Source organism: Candoia aspera, chromosome 4 (genome assembly GCF_035149785.1).
Source record: "Candoia aspera isolate rCanAsp1 chromosome 4, rCanAsp1.hap2, whole genome shotgun sequence".
NCBI lineage: Eukaryota > Metazoa > Chordata > Lepidosauria > Squamata > Boidae > Candoia > Candoia aspera.
Window position 1 is genome coordinate 16,068,537 of NC_086156.1, and position 23,482 is coordinate 16,092,018.

At 37.2% G+C, this 23,482-nt stretch overlaps 1 protein-coding gene across 2 annotated transcripts in view; it reads left to right on the top strand.

The window, feature by feature from the left end:
- Positions 1–23,482, top strand: part of KIF5B (kinesin family member 5B) — a 34,903-nt gene that overhangs the window by 6,427 nt on the left and 4,994 nt on the right. Inside the window, exons 2-23 of one of the 2 annotated variants that reach the window (XM_063303456.1) lie at positions 12–99; positions 1,520–1,593; positions 3,816–3,920; positions 5,445–5,493; positions 6,483–6,538; positions 6,620–6,707; positions 7,588–7,712; positions 8,911–9,015; positions 9,306–9,451; positions 10,039–10,187; positions 10,709–10,902; positions 11,922–11,990; positions 12,413–12,619; positions 14,235–14,378; positions 14,981–15,166; positions 16,473–16,590; positions 18,229–18,294; positions 18,394–18,499; positions 19,720–19,821; positions 20,634–20,694; positions 20,783–20,854; positions 20,954–21,058. In XM_063303456.1, the coding sequence (XP_063159526.1) occupies positions 12–99; positions 1,520–1,593; positions 3,816–3,920; positions 5,445–5,493; positions 6,483–6,538; positions 6,620–6,707; positions 7,588–7,712; positions 8,911–9,015; positions 9,306–9,451; positions 10,039–10,187; positions 10,709–10,902; positions 11,922–11,990; positions 12,413–12,619; positions 14,235–14,378; positions 14,981–15,166; positions 16,473–16,590; positions 18,229–18,294; positions 18,394–18,499; positions 19,720–19,821; positions 20,634–20,694; positions 20,783–20,854; positions 20,954–21,058 (2,415 nt within the window). Of the gene's footprint in view, positions 1–11; positions 100–1,519; positions 1,594–3,815; positions 3,921–5,444; positions 5,494–6,482; positions 6,539–6,619; positions 6,708–7,587; positions 7,713–8,910; positions 9,016–9,305; positions 9,452–10,038; positions 10,188–10,708; positions 10,903–11,921; positions 11,991–12,412; positions 12,620–14,234; positions 14,379–14,977; positions 15,167–16,472; positions 16,591–18,228; positions 18,295–18,393; positions 18,500–19,719; positions 19,822–20,633; positions 20,695–20,782; positions 20,855–20,953; positions 21,059–23,482 lie in introns of both variants that reach the window. The other variant, XM_063303455.1, reaches the window with a different exon arrangement.

The window sequence follows — 23,482 nt, forward strand, 5'->3', positions numbered from 1 at the left end:
TTTTTTTCCAGTCTAAGCCTTATGCATTTGACCATGTATTCCAGTCACACACATCACAAGAACAAGTATATAATGATTGTGCTAAAAAGATTGTCAAAGGTAAGAAGAGACAACTTTACTTAAATAACAGTAAAATATGTGAGTCACAGATATAGTTTTGTAGCCTTGTTACCTGTCTTACCGTTTGAAACACTAATTTAGTAGCAGCAAGACAAAACAGTGTAGTTTAGGTTCAAAAATTAGATTGTTTTTTAAATCTGATACTGCAGAGTTAAAGTTCAGTCTAATGTCTGATTTTTATAAATGTACTGAGAATCTCTTGAGTGTACTTGTAAGGAGTCAACCACCCATACGCAATCAGAATATGGAACTTGGAGTTTGTCAATAAAGGGGGAGCTGTTGTTTTTTTTTAAGCACAGGTGCACAACTTTGGGCTGATGACTACATTTATCTTTCAGTGACATGCCAAGAGCCCCACTCCAAAATTTACGAAATGGACCGAAATTTATAATAGTAATTAAATAAGTACTGATTCAAATTGATTTTTCTCACTGTATAATTTCTCGTAAAATAAAGGTATTTCCCACCTTCACCTTTAAAACAAGATATTTCTTCTTTAGAATTAATTGTCCCCATTTTTTTTCCTAGTGTGTAGCAATTGGGTGTTGGGTGGAAAAGCCTGCACACACTTTTTCTTACTCACACTTACTGTAGACATATACTCCCTCTCTTCCTCCCAATTATCCTTAGAAAGATCATTAAAAAAAGAGAGAAACAATGGGGCTTCTCAACTCTTTCTCTCCTATTTAACCTATTAAATGTTACCTATTAATTCTCACCATCTAATGATCATGAACAGAATGAATAGGAATTAGTTTGGAGGAGTGAGCTGCTGCTGCTGCTGAGAGAGTAAACATAAAGAGGGGAATATAACGAGACAAAATGGAAATGAGAGTCAGGTGAGGGTGAAAGAGGAATGAGAGTGCATAGTGGTTGTTTCCTTCTTGCATTAAATATTGTTTTGCTGTTGAATAAGAAGTATAGATTAAAGTCATATGAGGATTCTGTGTAGAAGTAGCAGCAGTAGTGAGTGTGCAAGGGCAACATTGCAAAGGTTTTGTCCAGTAGTTTCTTTTTCTGGAACATCATATGGCAGCGCCAAATTCAGCCACAACATATTTAGGAAGGCGGTCCCTTGCACCTCAGGGAATGCTTAAGGGTGGGGCTAAGTGTACAGCTTTCTTAATGCTTAGATTAAATGTTAGAAATTCTGGTAGTGAGGTAATATGCATTGAAACTCATGATCTGCCAAGAAGTTAAATATTTGCCCAGATCAATTATCTGCTCTTCCTTTTTTCCACAATTGTCTTGCTTTATTAGAGAGTTTCTTTACTGCATACTAAACTCTTTGGAGCAAAACTTGATGAATCTTCCAGAGAAGGGCATTGATTTCAAAGTACAGTGCTTTGCATGAAGCTACTGTAGAATTTACCATCAATGTATATTTTTTCCACTGTAGATGTACTTGAGGGATACAATGGTACAATATTTGCTTATGGGCAAACATCTTCTGGGAAAACTCACACTATGGAGGTAAGATATTGTTAAACATGGTTACTTGGTGCATGCTTCTCTGTACACATCTCAAACTCTGTATTTAGGGAGTAAGTAGTAAGATCCAAATTAAGGCAAGCTAGCAATAATTGTAGAAATAAATGAAAAAAGTTGTATCTCAGCAAGATTTTCCTTAGTAAAATTAGTACAGTAGAAAACTTGTAGAAAATTTAAAAGTTGATGTAATTGTTACAGATAGCAAAAGTATAGTTCTATTGTAAGTAAGTAATTAGTAAGCTTATTGTTGTAACCATAGGTCATAACATATAGCATGCCACAAAATACAATAAAATCACAGTAAAATAGTAAGATTGTAAAATGAGGTAATAAAAAGAGTATTCGATGTAAAAAAAAAGGTTACAATGAAACAAGGCCAAAGCTACAACTAAGAACTTAAGTATTTCTTTCTAAGTTCAAATGATAGCAGAAGAAAAGTAGCAACTTGGTTTCTGATAGTTGGGAACACTTCTGCAAGAAGATATAGGTAGTCCTCGGTTAATGACCACTCACTCAGTGACCGTCCGAAGTTATGATGGTGCTGAATGAGTGGTACTTATGACCAGTCCTTGAAGTTCTGGCCATCCCAGCACCCCTGCAGTCATGTGATTGCAATCTGGTGGTTGGCAACTGGCTCGCACTTAAAATAGTTGTAGTCACATGATTGCCATTTGTGATTTTACCTGCCGGCTTCCCACAAGCAAAGTCAATGGGGAAGCTGGCAGGGAAGGTCGCAAATCGCTCCTGTAAGTCTTTCCTGCCACCTTCCCACATACCCTCCCACCCTCCATAGCACCCACCTCATGGCCACACTTGCACCGGGCTGCAGCAGCCACCTGCATGCCCTTCCACCGTTCTGTTCATCCAACGCCTGGCCGTGCTGGGCTGCAGCAACAACCAGCATGCCCTCCTGCCCATCAGGCACCCACCCTATGCCTGGCTACACTCACGCTGGGCTGCAGCAGCCACCTGTGCACACTCCCGCCCTCTGGAGCACCCACCTCCCGCTTGCACTGCGCCACAACAGCCACTTACCCGCCTGCTGGCCTGCTTGTAAACCGCCCAGGACTTGCGACTTCCTGCCAGGTTCCCATTGACTTTGCTTGTGGGAAGCTGGCAGGAAGTCGCAAAGAGGTCCTCACTTAACAACCCTCAGTCCTTGTTTAACAATGGCAACAGGGACTTCCAGGATTGCTGTCACTAAGCAATGCAGTCTCATGACATTGCACTTTACCACTGCATTGCTTAGCGACAGAAATTCTGGTCCCAGTTACCGTCATTAAGCGAGGACAACCTGTATACAGTTTAGTCTTAATTCGGTGAATTTTAATTCTGACTAAGGGAATTACATCCCATCAATTTCAATAAAAAAAATAAAACAGTTATTTCTCAGAGTTGAAATCAGTGGGTTAGTTGATTAGATTTAGCTGGATCATGCCTGTACATTTTGCTTATATAAATTTATATGCCTGATGACTCCCAGTGACTGGGTGGCTTACATATTGTTAAAAATATTTTAAAAAAACAAGAAAATGACAAAAACAAAAAATGAGAAAAGATGGCAAAAATTAAAAACCCGGATGGGAACAAAAAACAACCCCCACAATCTAAAGGGGGCTTTAAAGGCCTTGGTGAAGAGGCATGTCCTCAAGCCATTTGAACATGAGTAGAGTGGGGGCCATTTGAACATCATTCCAAAGTCAGGTGCTGCTACAGAGAAGGCATGCTTCCATGTCCCGAAAGATGTAATTGTTTAATGGAAGGAACCGAAAAGGTGCCAACCCTGTCAGATTGGATTGGCCAGCCAGATGCTGTGGGAGATGCGGTCCCCCAAGTAACCAGGCCCCATGTCATGTAGGAATTTATAGGTAGTGACCAGCACCTTGAATTGCACCTGGAAGCAAACTAACAACCATGCAGCTCACGAAGCAAAGGTGTTACATGGGTTATATCAAAGCATGCCCATCACTGCCCAAGCTGCTGCATTCTGCCAGTTGAAGTTTCCAGGTGGTCTTCAAGGACAATCCCATGTAGAGCATATTGCAGTAGTCAAGCTGTGAGGTGACCAGGGCATCAGTGACTGTCTGAATTGTGAATTATGAAATGATTGTTAAGTATAGTTTTTCAAAAATCCTACTCATTCTTTTCAGACTAAATGTGCAATCTTTAGCAATAAATAAATTTCTTTTTTTTTTTATTTCAAGGGGAAGTTGCATGATCCAGATGGAATGGGGATTATTCCAAGGATAGTGCAAGATATTTTTAATTACATTTATTCCATGGATGAAAATTTGGAATTTCATATTAAGGTAATTTATTCATTCATTCATTCGTTTAGTTTGTATAGATGCCTAACTTGCAGCGTGAAACTGGATGGCTAACATATTGTTAAAAACAGACAAAAGCAATGAAAAGAAAAACTAAAGACGCATCACATCCGAGGCCACTCACATGTCCGCACAAGGCTCGTCTAATGCCCTGGCCTAGGGCCTCAGGGAATAACCAAGTCTTCAATGTGTTATGCAAAGCTGGCAGGTTGTGACTAGGCTAGATTTCCCCCCTACAAACACCAGCTGGAACCAATCCCAGAGGAAGGAGGAGAACCATCACAACCCCATGCCGTCCCTCTAAGTCCCTGAACTGGTCCAGAAGTCTACCATAATTGGTAGTATTGAAAACTGCTGAGAGACCAAGGAGGGCCAGGATGGCTATAAGAGTGGGAAAATAGTTATGCTTTACTGCTGTTATTACTACAAGATAATCCTTAATAAAGGCTCATACTTGTGTTTAGTACTTTTAAAATTTGTTTATGTACCTTGTAAATTCAAAGCAGTTCATTATGATTCTTGGGTGAAAAATTCCCAATTAGAATTCCTTTGACAGTGAATTGTTCATCTGGGTCCCTAATCAGTGATAGATTACTGGGGATGGGAAATGCTGAAAAACTAGATATTTTCTGAAATTCCAGTTTTTGGGGAAGGGGCACCACTGTCAGTAGATTTTAATAGTTAGACATTGGTAGAATGCAAGAGGGAAGAGAATTCAGAGTTGCTTTTGAAGGATTGAGGGCCCCTCTGAAATAATTTGGAGGCGTGTAGGGAGTACAGGCCATTTCCCATTGTGCAACTGTAAATCCTTTATTCTGAGGTTAGATATAGTCCAAAGCTTATTTTCTTCTCAAACTTTACTAAACCTTACCTAACTCCTAGGTAAAGTGAGCATGTTGTTAAGAGCCAATCAGAAAGTATTCTTGGGATCTAAGAATGAAAGATCAGTTCTGTTACAAAAATTGGTGATTGTTAACCTTAAAACAGATCATTGCACAGATATTTGGGTACAATTAGTCTTCACAGATTCAAACTTCTATAGTTTGAAATGCCATAGAGATTTGAGGATAGTATTTCTTTCTGCAAAGCATTACATATTTTATATTCGAGGTATTTTAGTGATTTCCATACATACAGACATATTATCAGACATACGTTAATATTACAATGTTAGAATGAGAATGCTACCCAAAGTTGTTTTGTATGTACACAAATTTGGAATAAGCTAGTGATGTCTAACATTAGTGACATCTTTGCTAAGATGCAGCATCATTTCTGATTTTCTAAACTTCTGCTCTTATTTTCATGGGTCCACTTTTGAAAAAAGCTATATGCCATTTTAAATTTTTTACACTTTTGTGAACTTCTTTGCAACACAGTAGCTCCCAAAATGGTTCACAATACTGTAATCAGGTTTATAAATGAATCATAGGTATATTATTTCAGTTTTCACTGACTTTGCATAGCTGAAAAGAGTTACTGTTTTCATATGTCATATTCTTTTAGGTATCATATTTTGAAATTTATCTGGATAAAATAAGGGACCTTTTGGATGGTGAGTATATTCTTTCTTTTGAGGGGGAATAGGAGCATTTTTCTTGCAAACAAAGCATAATCAAACTTGTATTGTTTGTTAAAGTGGTTGAGGATTGGAGATTCTAGTGAAATAAACACATACATGAACCCACATGTAGTTGAAATTGTTAATTCTTGAAATACTAAAGAAAGTCAAGTAAAATGAAATCTTGGGGACAAATGTAAGTAGGTAAGAAAACTGTAGAAGTTCAAGAGCGAGACATTGTTGGGCTGTTTAACAAATAAGGAAGTAAGACACTGATGTCCACATAGTAATAACAGCGTGGGATGGGCAAATTAAAAGAAGTGGCAGTTGAGGGGAATTGTAGCTTGGCATTATAAAACAGAAGAGGTAGACGGAATTTATGATTAGTGGCAAAATGCCTAGGACTTAAGTATTACGTTTTATAAAGTAACATTGTTTTGTACAGGTAGTCCTTGGTTAATGACTGCCCTGTTTAGTGACCATTCAAACAACAATGTTGAAAAAGTAGTTTTACAACTAGTCCTCAAACTTAGATGATCGCAGCATTCTGCAGTCACGTGATTGCCATTTGTGAGCTTCACAGCTGGCTTCTGACAAGCAAAGTCAGTGGAGAAGCTGGCAATAAATCACAAGTCACAGTCATGTGATGTCTCGCTTGTGGAGGTCTATTTCCTTTGTCTAACAATTATGTTATGGAATAATTGCCTCAAAATACATGATGGCATTAAGGTGGTATTAAAATATATCCAGAAGTATTTGTGGAGAATCATGGTTCTACCTGAAGTTAGTAACTATGAGAATAGCTTATGCCCCCACTTACGAGGAATTCTGTCCTGGTAGTAGCAAGGAATGGCTTTTATTGTCTTACTCTGTTTTTGAATCAGAAGTATCAGCTCTGTCACAGTTAAAAACAGAATTTGCTTAGTCCAGGGCATGACTATCTAATGAGAAAATATTAATTGTTGTAATTTTTTTTCTTTTAGTCTCAAAGACCAATCTTTCTGTTCATGAAGACAAAAACCGAGTACCTTATGTGAAGGTGAGTATAAGATTTGAGTATGTACCTTGCATCCTTTAGAATTTGTTTAATTACTGATTATGTTACAATATATTTTCACAGGGCTGCACTGAACGTTTTGTATGTAGTCCTGAAGAAGTTATGGATACTATAGATGAAGGAAAATCGAACAGGCATGTAGCAGTTACAAGTAAGTGGTTTGTTTTAGTTTAATTTTTAAAAAGTCAGGTTATTCTAATTAAGAATTAGTATTTTTGTTCCAGTGGATAACTATCTAAACTATAAACATATGCAATAGAAATAAAATTAATTAGGTTTTAAACGTTGGACTAAAATACTGCCCTTTCCCCCGTAGCAGTGATAACTGGTTTCCCTGAATGAATTGGGAATGGAAATATACTAGCAATATTATTACAACCTGTCCTCTGCTGGTTGCTAGTGACAGTCTGAAGTCCTTACTTCTGCTTTGGCCCTTCTTTCCATGCAAATGGAAATATTTTTCTCCAAGGAAATGGCAATCTCTGTGACATTTTCAGCTATTAAGTAGCAATGATTTTCCATTTTCTACTAGGAAGAGTTACCTGTTAGTAGGAAGAATTGTGGGCTGTGGCCCTTTTGCACATATAGATTATAAACTGTCGGATGTATAATCCAATATATCTGAAGAACACCAGGATGGGAAAGACTGTTTAAGAATCATGCAACTTTCTGATGTCTCTTCTATCCTGAATCTAATCCTTCCCTATGGGAAAAAAAAAAAGCAAGCCTATTCTGAATTGTTGTCTAGATAGGCACCAGGAGTCAAACTTGACTTAAGAATGTCTCTATTTTTTAATTCCTTCCTTACTGCAATGGCAAAGAAATATGGCTTTAAAAATGAATGATTCAGTTTCATAGATTTGGTAGGTAAGTTACAGTTCTTTTTGATAAAGGGATATATTGTTGTTTTCTGTTAGATTTATTGATTGATTTCTTCTGCTTTGATTTATGAGGCTGTTACAATTCAATTATCAGGTAAAGATTGTTACCAGAATAGACATTTATTAACCTTTAAAACTGTTGTTTTACAGACATGAATGAACACAGCTCTCGAAGTCATAGCATCTTTCTCATTAACGTAAAGCAAGAAAACACTCAAACAGAGCAGAAATTGAGTGGAAAACTTTATCTTGTAGACTTGGCAGGTAGTGAAAAGGTAACACTTCAATGTTTTGAAAGTACATGAAAATAAGTTTTCCTATAACTCTTTCAACATTGGGTCTCCCCCCCCCTCCCCTGAATATATCAGAGAAAAGTGCATCTAAGGCATTCAGTTTGTATTTCTTCCCCTATTCTCTGGGGCAAGGAAGTTTTTGTCGTTTGGGGAGAAGAGGGCAATTCACAGTAGGCCGTCTATTTTCTTTGCAAAAGCTGATTATTTAGAATTAGAATATGCAACACACCAGCACTATCCTTATTGTATCCTATCACGATATCTGGCTTTTCGAAGGAGTATCAGTCACAACTGAGAAATACTGTCAAGAATATGGCTACATTTATTATAATGATTATTTTTATTTCTGATTATATGGGAAACCTAATTCATATCTGGCTTTGTACTACATCAGCAGATACTAAAAATGCTATAAGTTTCTGCATTGCTGTTAGATCTATATGCATAATTATCTATGTGATGGGATTGTTTATAACAGCCTTTCTCAACCATTTAACCCTGGAGGAACCGTTGAAATATTTTCCAGGCTATTGCAGGGAATATTCTATATTCTAGGAATCCCTGCACATTCAGACTCAAATATAGGCCAGAAGTTACAAAATTATTATATTTGTTTGATGCGTAGGCCTGTATATATACATTAACAGTGTTCTTAAATTGAAAGTAAAGAATGAAATGTCTTTAATGAGAAGTTGCTCGGATTTGAAATATTTTTTTAAATAAATCATCATCTCCCAAGGAACCCCTAGTGACCTCTCGTGGAACCCTGGTTGAGAAAGCCTGGTTTATAATATTCACTGAGAAAATTGGGAGAAATAAATATCTCTTCTATCTTGCACTGTTTTATAATATAAACATTTTCTCTTAAATTTCTAGAGTTCTTGGTTATTCCTTTTATAATTTTAATACTGCATTTTAGTATGGCTACTTACACACTTGCAGTATTCCTCTTCACACTTGTTAGAGCTTTCCTTTTAAAGTGACATGTGACTTATATATAGATTCTGTAGATTTTCCATAATTCTGAAAAATCATCAGGAACAGGTTTGGGATGGGAATACATGGTGAGAAGTGCTTCAGTGGGAAAGGCAAAAGCTATATTACATGTGACTTCCTAGCTACAATCCAAAATTTGTAAAATACAGATGGATTACACTTACAACTGTTTACATTATTTTAGGTTAGTAAAACTGGAGCAGAAGGTGCAGTATTGGATGAAGCTAAAAATATCAACAAATCTCTGTCGGCTCTTGGAAATGTCATTTCTGCTTTAGCTGAAAATAGTGTAAGTATGTCGGTGATTTGAAAATGCTTGATGCAAATTGCTTAATTTCAGCCATGAAATGTGTTACCCTCATGTTAATTCCCTTCACTGCTTTAGTATGTGTTGAATATTTTAATAACTGTGCTCAATTTCATTATGCATAATTATAGCATTATGCAAAATTACATAGAACTTCCTGGTTGAAAATATCATACTAAATTTAACTTAAATGGTTCTTGGTTTGGGAAAGTACAAAATATTCTCACCTGTCTGTAGTAGGGTAAAGTAAAAAACCTTTTTCTTATTTGCAGACATATGTACCATATCGAGATAGTAAAATGACCAGAATTTTACAAGATTCTTTAGGGGGCAATTGTAGAACCACAATTGTTATTTGCTGTTCCCCATCGTCTTACAATGAATCTGAAACAAAATCTACTCTGTTATTTGGTCAGAGGTGAGTGAGCAATCTTAAGAGTGAGATTGTAAAAGCAGAATGATTACATTGAAACAGACTTTAGACTTCCACAAAGTCTGTCTGATGCAAGTTTTGATTTGTTGTGTACATAAAACATACATGCACGTGTATCTTTGCCTAATGTCTGTTTCTCTAAAAAAATCTTTCTTAAAGCTTGTCAGTATTTGATTCTGTAAGTTTTTTGTCAATTATTATAAACCATTACAAATAGAGGTTAGGGATAAATATATATATATATATATATTGAAATTGATGTGTTATTGGGATACAAGGTGATGCACCTAGCCTTCTCAACTGAAGTTTTTTCACCTGGCTTATTTTGCCACTCTCCTATTTGCAACTAGTGTTGTTTTCTGCTGTATGACTTTCTTGACCTTCTGTTTCTCATGACCATATGAAAGATGAACTAGATATAGTGAACCATGCTGTGAAATTGCATAAAGGTGACAAAAATATGTACAAGTTGTTTTATTAAGAAAAGGGATTGGGGTTGAAGATTAACATTGAAATCTTATATATAGTTTAAACACTCCTGAATTTAGTTAACTTTTAATCTGCTTTTATAGAGCCAAGACTATCAAGAATACAGTGTGTGTTAACGTAGAATTAACTGCAGAACAGTGGAAGAAGAAATATGAAAAAGAAAAGGAGAGAAACAAAACACTGCGTAACACTATTCAGTGGCTTGAAAATGAGCTCAACAGATGGCGCAATGGTGAGTTATCTCACAGATCTTCAATTGTGTGATCACTTTTTATTAATGTATAGAATTAATTTGTATAGTAAAAGTGAAATGGCATGACCAGGGCTTTTGCTTATAAATAACTCATATAATATTGTAAGAGGAATATTATTTTCAACCTTTTACAATTGTATTGTTCTTATCAAAAGGCCTTTTTTTCAGCATAGCTTTGATATTAAGTAGAATTCTTTATAGTTCTGCAGCTAAATATTCTATATATCAGTTGATTAGGCTGAAGGCTTACGAAGAGATCAAAGTATCAATGATACTGTGTTCTAATACTGAACTGTTTTAAATTTTGACTGTGCATATGTAAAAATCCTATATTCAGTCCAGAAAGGCAATATTTTGTGGGTATCTAGACGGCTTTTGTAAATATGAATAATGGATTTGCAGTGAAATGTTCATGATATAAATGCTTGTCTAAAGTTGAGTCAGTTTCTAACATTTTTTTCCTGAAAGTTGTTACATCCTTGGGATTTTCTGTTTTAAAGGAGAGACTGTACCTCTTGAGGAACAGTTTGACAAGGAAAAGGCTAATTTGGAAGCATTTGCTGTGGATAAAGATATTGCAGTTATTAATGATACCCCAACTGCTACTATTGGAGTAATTGGCAATTTTACTGATGCTGAAAGGAGAAAGTGTGAAGAAGAAATGGCCAAAGTGTATAAACAGCTAGATGACAAGGTATGTATAACAAACTATATTTTGTACATTTATTGATTTAGAGAAAACATACAGTAAAGCGAATAGACTTGAATTATGACATCTTTTGCATGAATATGGAGTTGAAGGTTGGTTGCTGAATGCAATTAGAGTGGTATATAATGTAAATGATTCAACATTGAGCAGGGAGTAAAACAAGCTATGTTACCTCTTTAATTGTTTAATATATTTATAGATAAATGTATATGGAATGGTTGTAGTAATGTTAGAGATGTATTGGTTGAGGGCTTGAATATGCATGTACATTTGTATGTAAATTATTCCATGTTTTTGACTGAGAACCGGAATGATTTTGGGTGAATCATAGATTGTATGATGCAATGAGAAGCATGGATCTGAAAAATTAATGTATCAAAGACCAAATTGTGTTTGACAGGGACAATGGAATGAATGATTACAAGTTATTGATTAATCAAATTAATGTGATAAGTTTATTCAGTACATGCTGTTTTGTAAATTGAGAAACTTTCAGTTAATCTCTACTTTGGCAGTCTCATTGCCATTGATACTGAATGGTAGATATAGATGTATCTATCTATCAAACTGTCAAAGGAGGTGCTGGCTTAAGAGGTACATGTATATATTTGTTTGTATGTTTTTGAACTGAGTATTCACATTCTGAAAGTCTTGACAGGATCTAAAGAACTACTATGGGCATGCTCAAAGTTTGGGTCAGATCTAGTTTGTAATTACTGTACTATTCTTGTTAAGACAAAACAAATGTGATAAAACTGCCTCCATCCTATGTCATAAACTGCCTTGAAAAGTCCTTTTATATTTGAAAGAGGGACCCTCTTGGCACTAAGAACACTTGTTATGAAGTTCTCTTAAAGGATGATAAAAGCTACCTGACATGTAGAACATATCGCTATGCTTTTTGGATACTGATTGTTTTCTTTATATTAGGAGTAACTTAATGAACAATGCCTATTTTAATGAGTTTTACAATTGAATAATTTTCTTTCCTCTTTTTTATTCAGGATGAAGAAATCAATCAACAAAGCCAATTAGTAGAAAAACTAAAAACACAGATGTTGGATCAGGAAGAAGTGAGCATTTCTACTGTTTATATATTGTGAACAGAGAAAGAAAGCATAATAGTGCAAAATAAATGTGTTGCTTATTGTATAATAATTGTTACTGTTAATAAAGTATGAGAAATGTAATTTATGCTGCAATATTTCACAGGTTATTTATTAATTGTTCAGAAGAAGATTCTATATTTTGATTAGGGTACTAGTTTCTAAAGGATTTCTTTTGACCTATGTAGTGAATCACTGAATGGAGATCTGTAAATATGTAGAGCCTGACAAGATTTAAAATAGAGAGCAGTGTCTTTATACAGCCTTAAAATAAATTGAGTAGGTATATCTTACACTAACAATTAATTGCACTAAGCTTTCTGGAATATATTCATTATAGTTTAAGAAACAGCTGTTAAAAATATTTACTGATAGTCCTTTTTTGATAGCTTCTAGCGTCCACCAGGCGGGACCAAGACAATATGCAAGCTGAATTGAATCGCCTTCAAGCTGAAAATGATGCTTCCAAAGAGGAGGTAAAAGAGGTTCTCCAAGCCCTTGAGGAACTTGCTGTCAACTATGATCAAAAGTCACAAGAAGTTGAAGACAAGGCAAAGGAATATGAACTACTGAGTGATGAATTGAATCAGAAATCGGTAAGATAATAGAAGCAATTTCTGTCAATAAACCAAACTGTGGTTGTCAGGTGACGTTGTATAACTATTAACTGAAAACCTCTTCTCCATGGTTCTTTTTCTAAATATTGACTGTTTGTTTAATATTGACTATAAATTATATGCTATTGTTCAAACCTACATGTGGATTAATTTATGAAAATAGATATGTTGGATATCTGATGTTCAAATTTAATGATTAAAGATGATATGAATGTTTCTTTAGTTTGTACTAGTATAGCTTCAGGGAAATACTCCTAAATGCCTTCCTATTAGTAGTAATGTAGTTCAAGTGAAAGGCCTTCTTTTACGTTCTAAGTATGCAGTGCCACCAGTTGCTCTAATGATCATTTGCTACTAGAACAAGTTGGTGTTTTCTTCATGTTGAGATGCAACCTTTTTGGGAACAATTGAAATTTTGAGGCAGTATGTTATCAGGCTTCCAGTCTTTCAAACTTCAAAAGTTTATTGTATGTTTCATAGAAGGCACACACAAGTTACTATTAGTGAGAAATTGAATAAAAGGCAGAGGTAGCATCCCAAATGTTAGATTGCACAATGCTTGCTACAAAGCACAACAAAATACTCTATTCACAGAAAGCAAACTGATGGTGAACAGGAAGGTAGCATGCAGCTTCTGTATGTTTGTTTTATTTATTAAAAAGTATGTATGGATCTGTATAGTCAATTACATTGGTGCCTTTCCAAAGTTACTTGCTTTGGGCTGTTTGCCTTATTATACAGTATTATGTACAATGTCGGATACTAAGAAATTTGCTTCTGTTAGCCTGCATTCATAAAAGTAACTTGTATATTTGACCAACTTTGTATAATATTCATATTGAGTCATCTTATTTAAAGATCCTCATATGGATTGTACCTATGAAACACAACTTTTTACACAAAATTTTTGATTTTAAAATTACTGTCTTCATACACACTGAAATGTAAGTTATTTGAGGGTCATAAAATTTTCCAGTTTCTCAGTATCATTTGCCTCACATTACCAATCCCTGCATTCATAGGTGATGAGAATAAGCCAGTTGCAACTTCTAGACTAACTATAAAACTTTTTCATCTGGTCAGTGATTAGATTAAAAATGCAGAAGATAAATAGGTGCAAGGACAAGCTTTAAGTGTGGGAATTCGATGTTGTCCTTCCAGCAGCTGTTCTGAAATTAGCGTTTTTCCTGAGCAGCACTGTCAGGAGCTGCAGCAATCAGCAGAAAGCTCTGAGCAGCTAGGAAAGAAATAAAAGGAAAAGTCACCAATACTTCGGGGTTCATGGGAGTTGGCAGTGGCAGCGTTTGTATCTTCAGTTGCTTGGTTGGATAATTGTGCCCAGTGACTTTAATGATGACTCTGGCAATAACACAGAAGCTTTCATGACTATACCAACCCTTCTGAGTACAGTGAGAATAATCTCTGAGTCTACCACTCCTGAGCTCACAGAACCTAGAAAGAATGTTCCCTTAGGAAACAAAGTACGACTATTTGAATGAAAATTGGAAGTTCTTGGAATTAAGGCAGAACTCTTGAATTGGTTTTTGGCTGATGAAAACATTAACCCGGGTAACAACATTTTTTCTTGTTCCAGGTAACATTAGCTAGTATAGATGCAGAACTTCAAAAACTTAAAGAAATGACCAATCATCAGAAAAAACGTGCAACTGAAATGATGGCATCTCTGTTAAAAGATCTTGCAGAAATAGGAATTGCAGTTGGAAATAATGATGTAAAGGTAAGCAACAGAAAGCCATCTCATGAACCATTAAGATTCCAAATCCATTCCTGCCCGCAAATGGCACATGTATATTGTAAGTGTATCCCTGTCATTGTATGTCTTCTCTCTTCATTACTAATTCATCATTAGAAATACTCGTTACAGTTTTTCTGTGTAAGAAATACTGTATAAATCTTTGCATTTCTTTTAAGAGAACTTTGAAAGTATGCTTGCAGTTTCCTGTGAGCATCTGTGGTGTTGATGTCAATACAGCACTCTATTAGTAATCGTAGTTTATAAGAGATCAGCTGTAGGTATTGTCAGAAGTGGCAATAAAAACAGTTTTAAAGCAAGTAAATACTTAGTACTTAAGGAAACATTTCATGTTAAATCAGAGTGTCCCAAATCTGTCCCATGAAAACGGGGTTTGATACAGATTGTGTGTCATTTTTGCCACAGTCATTTAAAATAGAACTTCATAATTAAACCATATGGTTGACAGATTAATAGGAAGGAAATGCTCTAATGCCAAATTATATGCAAATTCTGAATATGTTGCTGGATCATTTTATGAACTTCCAAACTTTTGGAGTTAAACATTAGTTCTTCTTTCTTAGCAGCCAGAAGGAACTGGTATGATAGATGAGGAATTCACGGTTGCAAGACTCTACATCAGTAAAATGAAGTCTGAAGTAAAGACTATGGTTAAACGATGTAAGCAGTTAGAAAGTACACAAACAGAAAGCAATAAGAAAATGGAAGAGAACGAAAAAGAACTAGCAGCCTGTCAGCTTCGTATTTCACAGGTAAAATTGATTTTGTTCTGTTTGTTAAATACTTTGTAATAACGTTCTCCAGTCTGATGTTCTCCCGTGGCCATCCTGTCTGGGAGTTTGAGAATCTTGTTTAGCGTAATGGAAGGGCATAGAGAAAGAAAGTTGTGGGGGGTTTTTTTCTTCCAATTTTAAAATGGCTATTAATGAGGGTGTCACTCACACATTTTCCATTCTATCTTCTCTTCCTGTGCAGAACAGAAGGTTAGCATTCTGTTGCCAATAAATGTGTTGAGTCCTTACTTGGCTTGAAAATACTTGAAAATACTTTTTCTGAATGCTTGAAAATCTTGGGGTTCCTCCAAGTCCACTAATACTTCCTCTTTGTGTGCCTGTTTATGGCATTTTTGGTACTAAAGTAACTGAATATGTGGCTATACATTGGAAATGGAATTATTTTTTCTAAGCTATGAATATTAGATTTTATTTGCTTGAACATTAGTAACTCAGATTGAGCTTGAAAAGTTTTTGGTGGATTTGAATTTGTTTGGACTTTAATATCGCTAGTTTACAAGATCTCAGCAGTTTTCAGAATGGGTATATAGCTCTCAGTGTGTCTAAGGTACAGTTGTAATAAATGTGTAGCTTACTTTTGGCTTCTATGGGTTCGAATTTTCCATCTAAACTGCAAAAGAGAGATTGCAATTATAATATACCAAGGCAACAGCTGGGTCAGATGCCGACTACTCCCAACACTGTCAGAAGACCATGCAAGGAATCCAGCCAAACTGATATTTTTTTATTAGGGCACCAATGCTTTTTTTTTTTCTTTCCCTGTGTGGCTTCAAAATCCTAATGAAAGGCTTAGGAAGCACTTTTTAGGTAGAAGGGGAATGTACTTACCCCCATTCTGATAATGCAGATAGTCTTTATAATGGAAGTAATTTAAAAAATGCAAGGGATTCAGTAGACTTTCATATTCTTGGACTCTCTCAAGTGTAATTCTCAAGTGAAAGTTTTGCTATTTTAGATCTTGGTGTATCATTAGTGTTTCTTGAATAAAATTTGCTCTTACAACTCAGTATTAGAGCAAGCAAAGTAAGGACATTACAGATTGATAAAATTGAATTATTTGAAGAAGCACATATTTGGCTTTGCATACTACAGATGATATAAAAAGTATTCTTCAACTTAGTGTTTTAAGTATTCTGCAAATTGTTCAGCATATGCTTCTCCTAATGTGCATTTTGGTATTTTACTTTAAACCATCAGTTTGCTAAACCTCTGATACATGTCTCTGCAATTCACTGAAGTATCAATCTTGTTTTCATCTTAAAAGCATGAAGCCAAGATCAAGTCACTTACAGAATACCTTCAGAATGTGGAACAGAAGAAAAGACAGCTTGAAGAGTCTGTGGATTCTCTTAATGATGAGCTAGTTGAGCTGCGAGCCCAAAGTATGTGTTGCTTTACATTGTTGTTTTTGATGTGGATGGTTAAGAGCATGCATCGTGAGCTGAGAAGTTAAAGATACAATCTTATGGTAACTGACACATCTCTGCAATAAGGGGATGGTGGTATATTTTATAGTAAGCATGTTTTAATCACATATGCAAGGGGGTATCTTCAGATATTAAGGCGATGGATTAAGACCAGGGAGACTTAGCTTTAAGTCCTCTCTTGGCTGTATAAGTTCTGTAGGTAACTTTGAATCAGTCACTGTCTCTTCGCCCAGCTTACCTCACAGGATGAGTTCATTAGGAAAAGTTGGAGGAGGGAGCATTATGCTTTGAGTTTGTGGAGGCCAAGAAGAATATACAGGTAGTCCTCGTTTAATGACTACGTGTTCAGCAACCATTCAAAGTTACAGTGGCTCTGAACGACTGGTACTTATACCCAGTCCCTGCACTGCACAGCAGCACTCCTTGGTGGAAGTGGCGGTGCCAGGGCTGAAGTAGAGGCCTGGGGCCTTCAGCAGTCTCAGCTGGTCTGGGCCACTACTTCAGCCTCAGTGCTGCCACCACCAAGGAGTGCCACCTCAAGCCTCTCACCGTGGCTAGCCACCACAGCACAAAGCCCTAGCTGCCCCTGCTGGCCTGCGCTTTGCAGGCCCTGCTGCACCCAGCTGACCTCCATCTTCCTCATGCTGCTGCTGAGGTGCGCCCAGCCTGGCCATATGCGAGGCAGCTGCTGGCCGCATCAGGCCTTCCCAAGAAGAAGCTTTCTGAAGGCTTTCCAAAGCATCGTGAGAACGGCACACACTGTTTGGAGAATGATGCAAGCAGCTTCAGGAAGGCGGCCTGGCATGGCCAGCAGCTGCCTCGCATAGGGCCAGACCAGGTGCGCCTTGTCAGCAGCAGGAGGAAGACAACAGCAGGGCATGGCAGGGCCTGCGGAGCGCAGACTGGCGGGGGCAGCTGGGGCTTTGCACTGTGGAACTGGGGTGGCTGGCCATGTTGTGGGGCTTGAGGCAGCACTCCGTGGCAGCAGCGCTGGGGCTGAAGTAGAGGCCTGGGAGCAGTGGCAGCCAGCTGAGACTGTTGAAGGCCCCAGGCCTCTACTTTAGCCACTGCTGCCAAGGAGTGCAGGGAAGCCAGAAGGGCAGAGATGGGTGGAATAGGCAGGTGGGGGGAGTTGAAGAGGCAGAGGAAGCAGTCCCTTACTTTACTGAGGCTCGGGGCTGGGAGGGACCAAGCCGGGAATGGCTTGGACCAGGGTGGGCCCACTGCTGACGACTGGTGGGATTTGGTTAACAATGGCAACAGGGACTGCCGGGATTGCTGTTGCTAAGCGATGCAATCACATGATGTTGCGCTTTATGACCACTTTGTTTAGCAATGGAAATTCCAGTCACAATTACTGTCATAACTCAAGGACTATGATGTAAATCTACTGAATAAATTATGTGTGAGAGAGATAGATTAACTAGTGGATTTCTCAGAGATGTCTGCTGGAAACAGAATACTTACTGGGTTGCCTGCTAGTGTGATCATTCAGAAGTCTTGTATTTATGTAGGGTGCAAGTGTTATGAGGACTTTTTATATATTCTGATTATGTGTTTTAAAGATGAATCCCCCCCCTTTTTTTTAACTAGAAAAAGTTCATGAAATGGAGAAGGAACATCTGAACAAAGTTCAAACTGCAAATGAGGTCAAGGCAAGTCAACCTGTATTTTAATAAATTATTTAAAAGGAATTAAATAAATACATTGCTTGTCATTATGATGTAAATTAATCAGAACATTTGGTTCTTTAGCAAGCAGTTGAGCAGCAAATCCAAAGTCACCGTGAGACTCATCAGAAGCAGATTAGCAGCTTGAGAGATGAGGTTGAGGCAAAAGAAAAACTAATTACTGAACTGCAGGAGTAAGTTTTGCACACTGCTTTGTCCTAATGAGTGGGATATGTGGGAATAATTTACCTTTGCTTATGAATTAGGTTTTTAAGTGCATTATTCTCTTTGATTTAAATACTTAAATTTCAGTCTTTTTGTGGGATGTGGATAAAAAAAATCACGGGGACAGAAATATCCTTTCTGTGTTTATTGTTTTCAATTTTGCGGGTTTTTTTTTTACACTCAAATTTAAAAAGCACAATAGGAGTACTATAAAAGTCCATTTCAACGAAGCAATGACCTACTTCAGGACTAGGTAACGGAATGGAATCTGGTTCCAGGACTAGATCCACTCCATCTTTTCACCTGAGCTGGTTGAAAGATTTGGGGCTGGTTAAAGAACGCAGTTCCTCTGCAGGAGGAGATGATAGCGAATACTCTGTGTCTGCCCGCATGGAGAAAAGTGCTAAATGCAAGATGGAGCAGAAACCATCACTTCTGATCTCACCTTGCAGAGTGGAGTGGATTTCCCTGTTGGGGAAAGCATGGGCAGATGGTGGCAGGAGCCGTTTCCCAGTCAGGGAAAGTGTGAAACAGCGTCTAAAGAGTTCAACCTTCCTATGCTTTTTTGTGATGGGAGAAGGCACGCAACAAATGAATTGGCCGAAGCCGTTTTGTGAAGGGGGAAGATCAGCTCTTTCTGCATTGTCCTGCCCCTGGAAAGGGCATAAGATATTGTGGAGGAGAGTCTGCAGGAGTGGCTTTCTCAAGCTCAACCATCCCACCTCAGTGCCCTTTCTGCCCGCCAGCCTGCATTTTCCTTAGTTACCCTTGCAGGGTCTTTGAGTGCAGTGGTTGCACTTGATTTGTGCCACTTTGCATCTATTGGATAATACGTGAATCAGCCAAACAGAGCCTTGTTTGGAGACTCTGGATTTGACGTACAGATCTTTCCGCAGATAACAGAGAGGAGACTTAGGGTATAGGGGCTTGATTGAGACTCTATAGGTTAGAATGGGTATGAACTTCCACATTCCTGTTTTAATGTAAATGATTTTTATTTAAAATTGACTAAGTTCATCTGGTAGTTCTAGGTTATCAGTTAGTTCCAAGATAACTGCTAATTCCTGTGTGGTTGATGGATTGTCGTCTTGGTTTTGCAATATCAAAGTTGGTGACCAATTTAATATGTCACAAAGTAAGGAAATATTAATCCTTGCTTACCTCACTTAATTTTTGTTTCTGTGCTCAGTCAAAATCAGAAGATGATGCTAGAGCAAGAACGGCTCAGAATCGAACATGATAAGCTGAAAACTGTGGATCAGGAAAAAAGCAAGAAATTGCATGAACTTACGTAAGTAAAGACAATTTATGGTTAGATGTATATAATAAAGATCTGTTGATGCTGTTTGTTTCGGTTTTACTTTTACTTCCTGGCTTGTGAATTCTGACTGAGGTACTGTGTACTTTGCCATCTTATATTTTCCTACAAATGGCTGTAATTAGGAATTATTATTCTCCAACTACCTTAAAAGTGTCTGTTCTTAGAAAGTTCTGGAACTTTAGATATCGCACTGGATTTTAGTAAATATTTATTGAATAGATGTACACCTGGTTCTTTATCTTTCTCGTACAAAGAAAGACAGGAGAGATGTACCTCGTCCCTAATAATTGCTAGTATGCCAAGTTTAGGTTTTTTGATTGCTCTGAGATGGAAGAAAGGCACATTAGTGGGGTTTGGCAGCAGGTCGGTTGTTCTGCTCCTCCAACAATATAGTTGGCTTTTAAAGATGGATTGTTTTGCATTTGTCCCATTACTTTTCATGTAGTATACTTACACAGTATCCTTCTGCGATGTTTATTGCCAGCGCTATGGTATATTGCAAACGATATAGACGAAATGCCAAATAGTTTTACTTGATTTGGTGATAGCTTCCAAAGTGTTGTGGAATTCCTTCTGTATAAATTTGCTTAAGGTCAACAACTGTTTTTTTTTTAATCAATTGTGTACTTTTCTTACACAATTCAATGTTTAAATGTGGAATCGGTTTTTCTGTTTAACTTAGTAGTCTAGCTTTTATTTTTCGTATTATTCAAAAGTCCTGTGAACCAGAGACTTGAGAATAAGTAAGTGCTAAAAGTTTAATGAATTTTTATTGATTTCAGTGTTATGCAAGATAGACGAGAACAAGCAAGGCAAGACTTGAAAGGTTTAGAAGAGACTGTGGTAAGCCATATATTCTGAAAAATATCTTTAAAATTCTTGAACTACTTTACTAAGAGAGGTCTTAAATATAATACTCTTATACCATTAGGCCAAAGAACTTCAGACTCTGCATAATCTCAGAAAACTTTTTGTTCAAGATTTGGCCACCAGGGTCAAGAAGGTAATGTGATACTCAGTTCTTTATTTTAAAATGAATTTAATGTTTTGGATCTTCATTCTGCAAGAATCTGAACTGAAATTGTATTGCTTCTTGTCAAAGAGTGCAGAGATTGACTCAGATGATACTGGTGGGAGTGCTGCCCAGAAGCAGAAGATTTCTTTTCTAGAGAACAATCTTGAACAGCTCACAAAAGTCCACAAACAGGTAAACTGATATTCTTATATTTTTGCTTCCATTATTGAAAAACTATATTAACTATGGTTTTATGAAAGTGTAATAGTTTTGTAGAATTTTGTTCTTTATTTTTTTAGGGTTTTTTTGCTTCTTTGTTGCTAGTAGTTTTAATATTTTTAATCAGTCACCAACAAACAGGCATGAAACTGAACCAGAAAGGGTGGTAAACCTCTCCTGCCACTCCTGATCTGCTGCAGAACGCAGTATCCTCCAGAAAGGACTAGACTACAACAGAGAAAATGCAAATGCACTTGAATTCTTCACAAACTTAGCAGTGTCACTGAAAACATCTGGAATAAAAGACCAAGAAGAAGTATGATAGATAATTGTACCTCTAAACAGATGAAAAGAGAGAAAACACTATCCTAATATGAACAAACAAAAGGCTATAAAAGCACTGAAAAGTGGCAGGACCATCATCATTCCCCCGGTTGAAAAAGTTATGCCAGAGTTGTCATGGAGAGAGCATAATATACTTAAAAATAAAAGAATTAATTGCAATCCAGCAAGCACTACCTCTGTGCAAAAAGTAGGTGGTCAAATCAAGAACACTCTGCACACTAACCAAAAAAAGGACAGATCACAAAACAAGCACAGCAAAGAATGAAAAGCAGCGGACCTACATTCCCATGTTTCTATAATTACCCCAAAATTAAAAAGCTGACATCTCTCTATAACTCTATCATAATGCTGTCAGGGACCCATCTATGCCACCTATCCAAAGAGTGGGCTACGTAAACACGTAGACATTCTGTCAGCTTGCTGTTACAATGCCTCAAAAACTGTTTTTAAAAAACTTACAGTAAAAGAGAAAAAATGGTACTCATCAATGATAGCCTTTGGTGTCATTGCTCTTTCCACATTTGTCGACCAAAACTATCCAAAGAAACAGTTGCGACATTACATAACAGACCCAACCCAACTGAGAACACAAAAATCACAATACCAGACTTAGGAATTTTGTAGACCTATGCCTTACCATGTACTTTTCAGTTTGATGGCCAAATCTATGACTAGATCAAGGGGATCCTGCTGGAATCCCTCATTTCAAGAGTCATACCAGAAACAGTAGTACAACAACTAGAAAATTTAATCTTCTACCTGAGTGAGTCAAAAACTTGGATCTGCTATGTAGTCAACAACTCAGTCATGATAAAAAAAGAAAATTTAGAAAATACAGCTTAATCAACCACACATTCATAAAATTGAATTCAGAAAAGACAAAAGGAATAGTCTTCTCTTTCTAGCTATCCTCATCGACAGAAAAAGCAACAGCACGCTACAAGTCACCAAATAGCAACCCACATAAATCAAGTCTTCAACTACAGTAGTAATAAACCAGCAACATGCAAAAGAAGCTGCATACTTTATTCAGATGAGCTATCGCACATTAGAGTCGTAGAAAGCAGAAATTATCTACGTGACATCTTTGAACAGTGGATACCCTCACACAACCTACACAAAAGATAATCCCCTACTTCAAAGGCATTTCCTAGTCTATTGACAGGCTACTCCAACCATTTGGAATAACTGGAATAACGAAGTCCTTACCTAAGGACCACCCTAAGCTAACCCCAGAACTCAGTAACAAAGGTTAGACTTAAATTCCATCTATGGATCTATCAAAAGTCATAGGCAAAGACACAGCATTAGTGGATCAGCTCTACACATAACATTCCCCCCATCATACGGCAACCAACCAACACCTAGATAAACTCCTTATCAACCCAACAACCAAAAAGCAAGAGTGCGACGGTCGGGAAAAAAGAACACACCCTCCCAATAAGCCACTCAGCTGTCAAGCAGTCAACACACAGACAGAATCACCAGCTTACCAGCCAAATAATCTACCAACAACAAAGCATCAGTCACTTGCAAAACAATATATACCCAGAGGATCACCCCATTCAAGCACCTGCAAAGCAGGCAAGATGGATGGATATATAATGCCTGCCAACCAAGAAAGCTCATTTCTCTGAAATTCCTGCACCAAGGAATTTGATGTTACTTAAAAGCCAAGCTTGCAGAAAATTAACAATGTGATATGCCAATCCTAAGCTACGTGGCGCCATCACAGCCAGTTTTGTATTTGTGTTAGAAGTGGGTTAGGGTCATTACTAGTCATTAACCATAATGAGTAAGACATACCGTCAGACCTGAAAAGGCTTTGTATTACCACGTTTGCTTGGTCTAAGGCTTTGATAAAGTATTCATTCTCTGAGCTGTCAGTTTGTGTTGGTAGATAGTACAGATCCACGGTGTTTCAGAATCAGTTTGGATGAGATGTTTTGGGATTTGTGGGGGCTCAAACACAGGACTTGCCTGCAACTCCTTAAGCAGCCACATCTTTTTTCAGGATGACGCAGCTGGGTATAGACAGGTGCTGCTTTCATA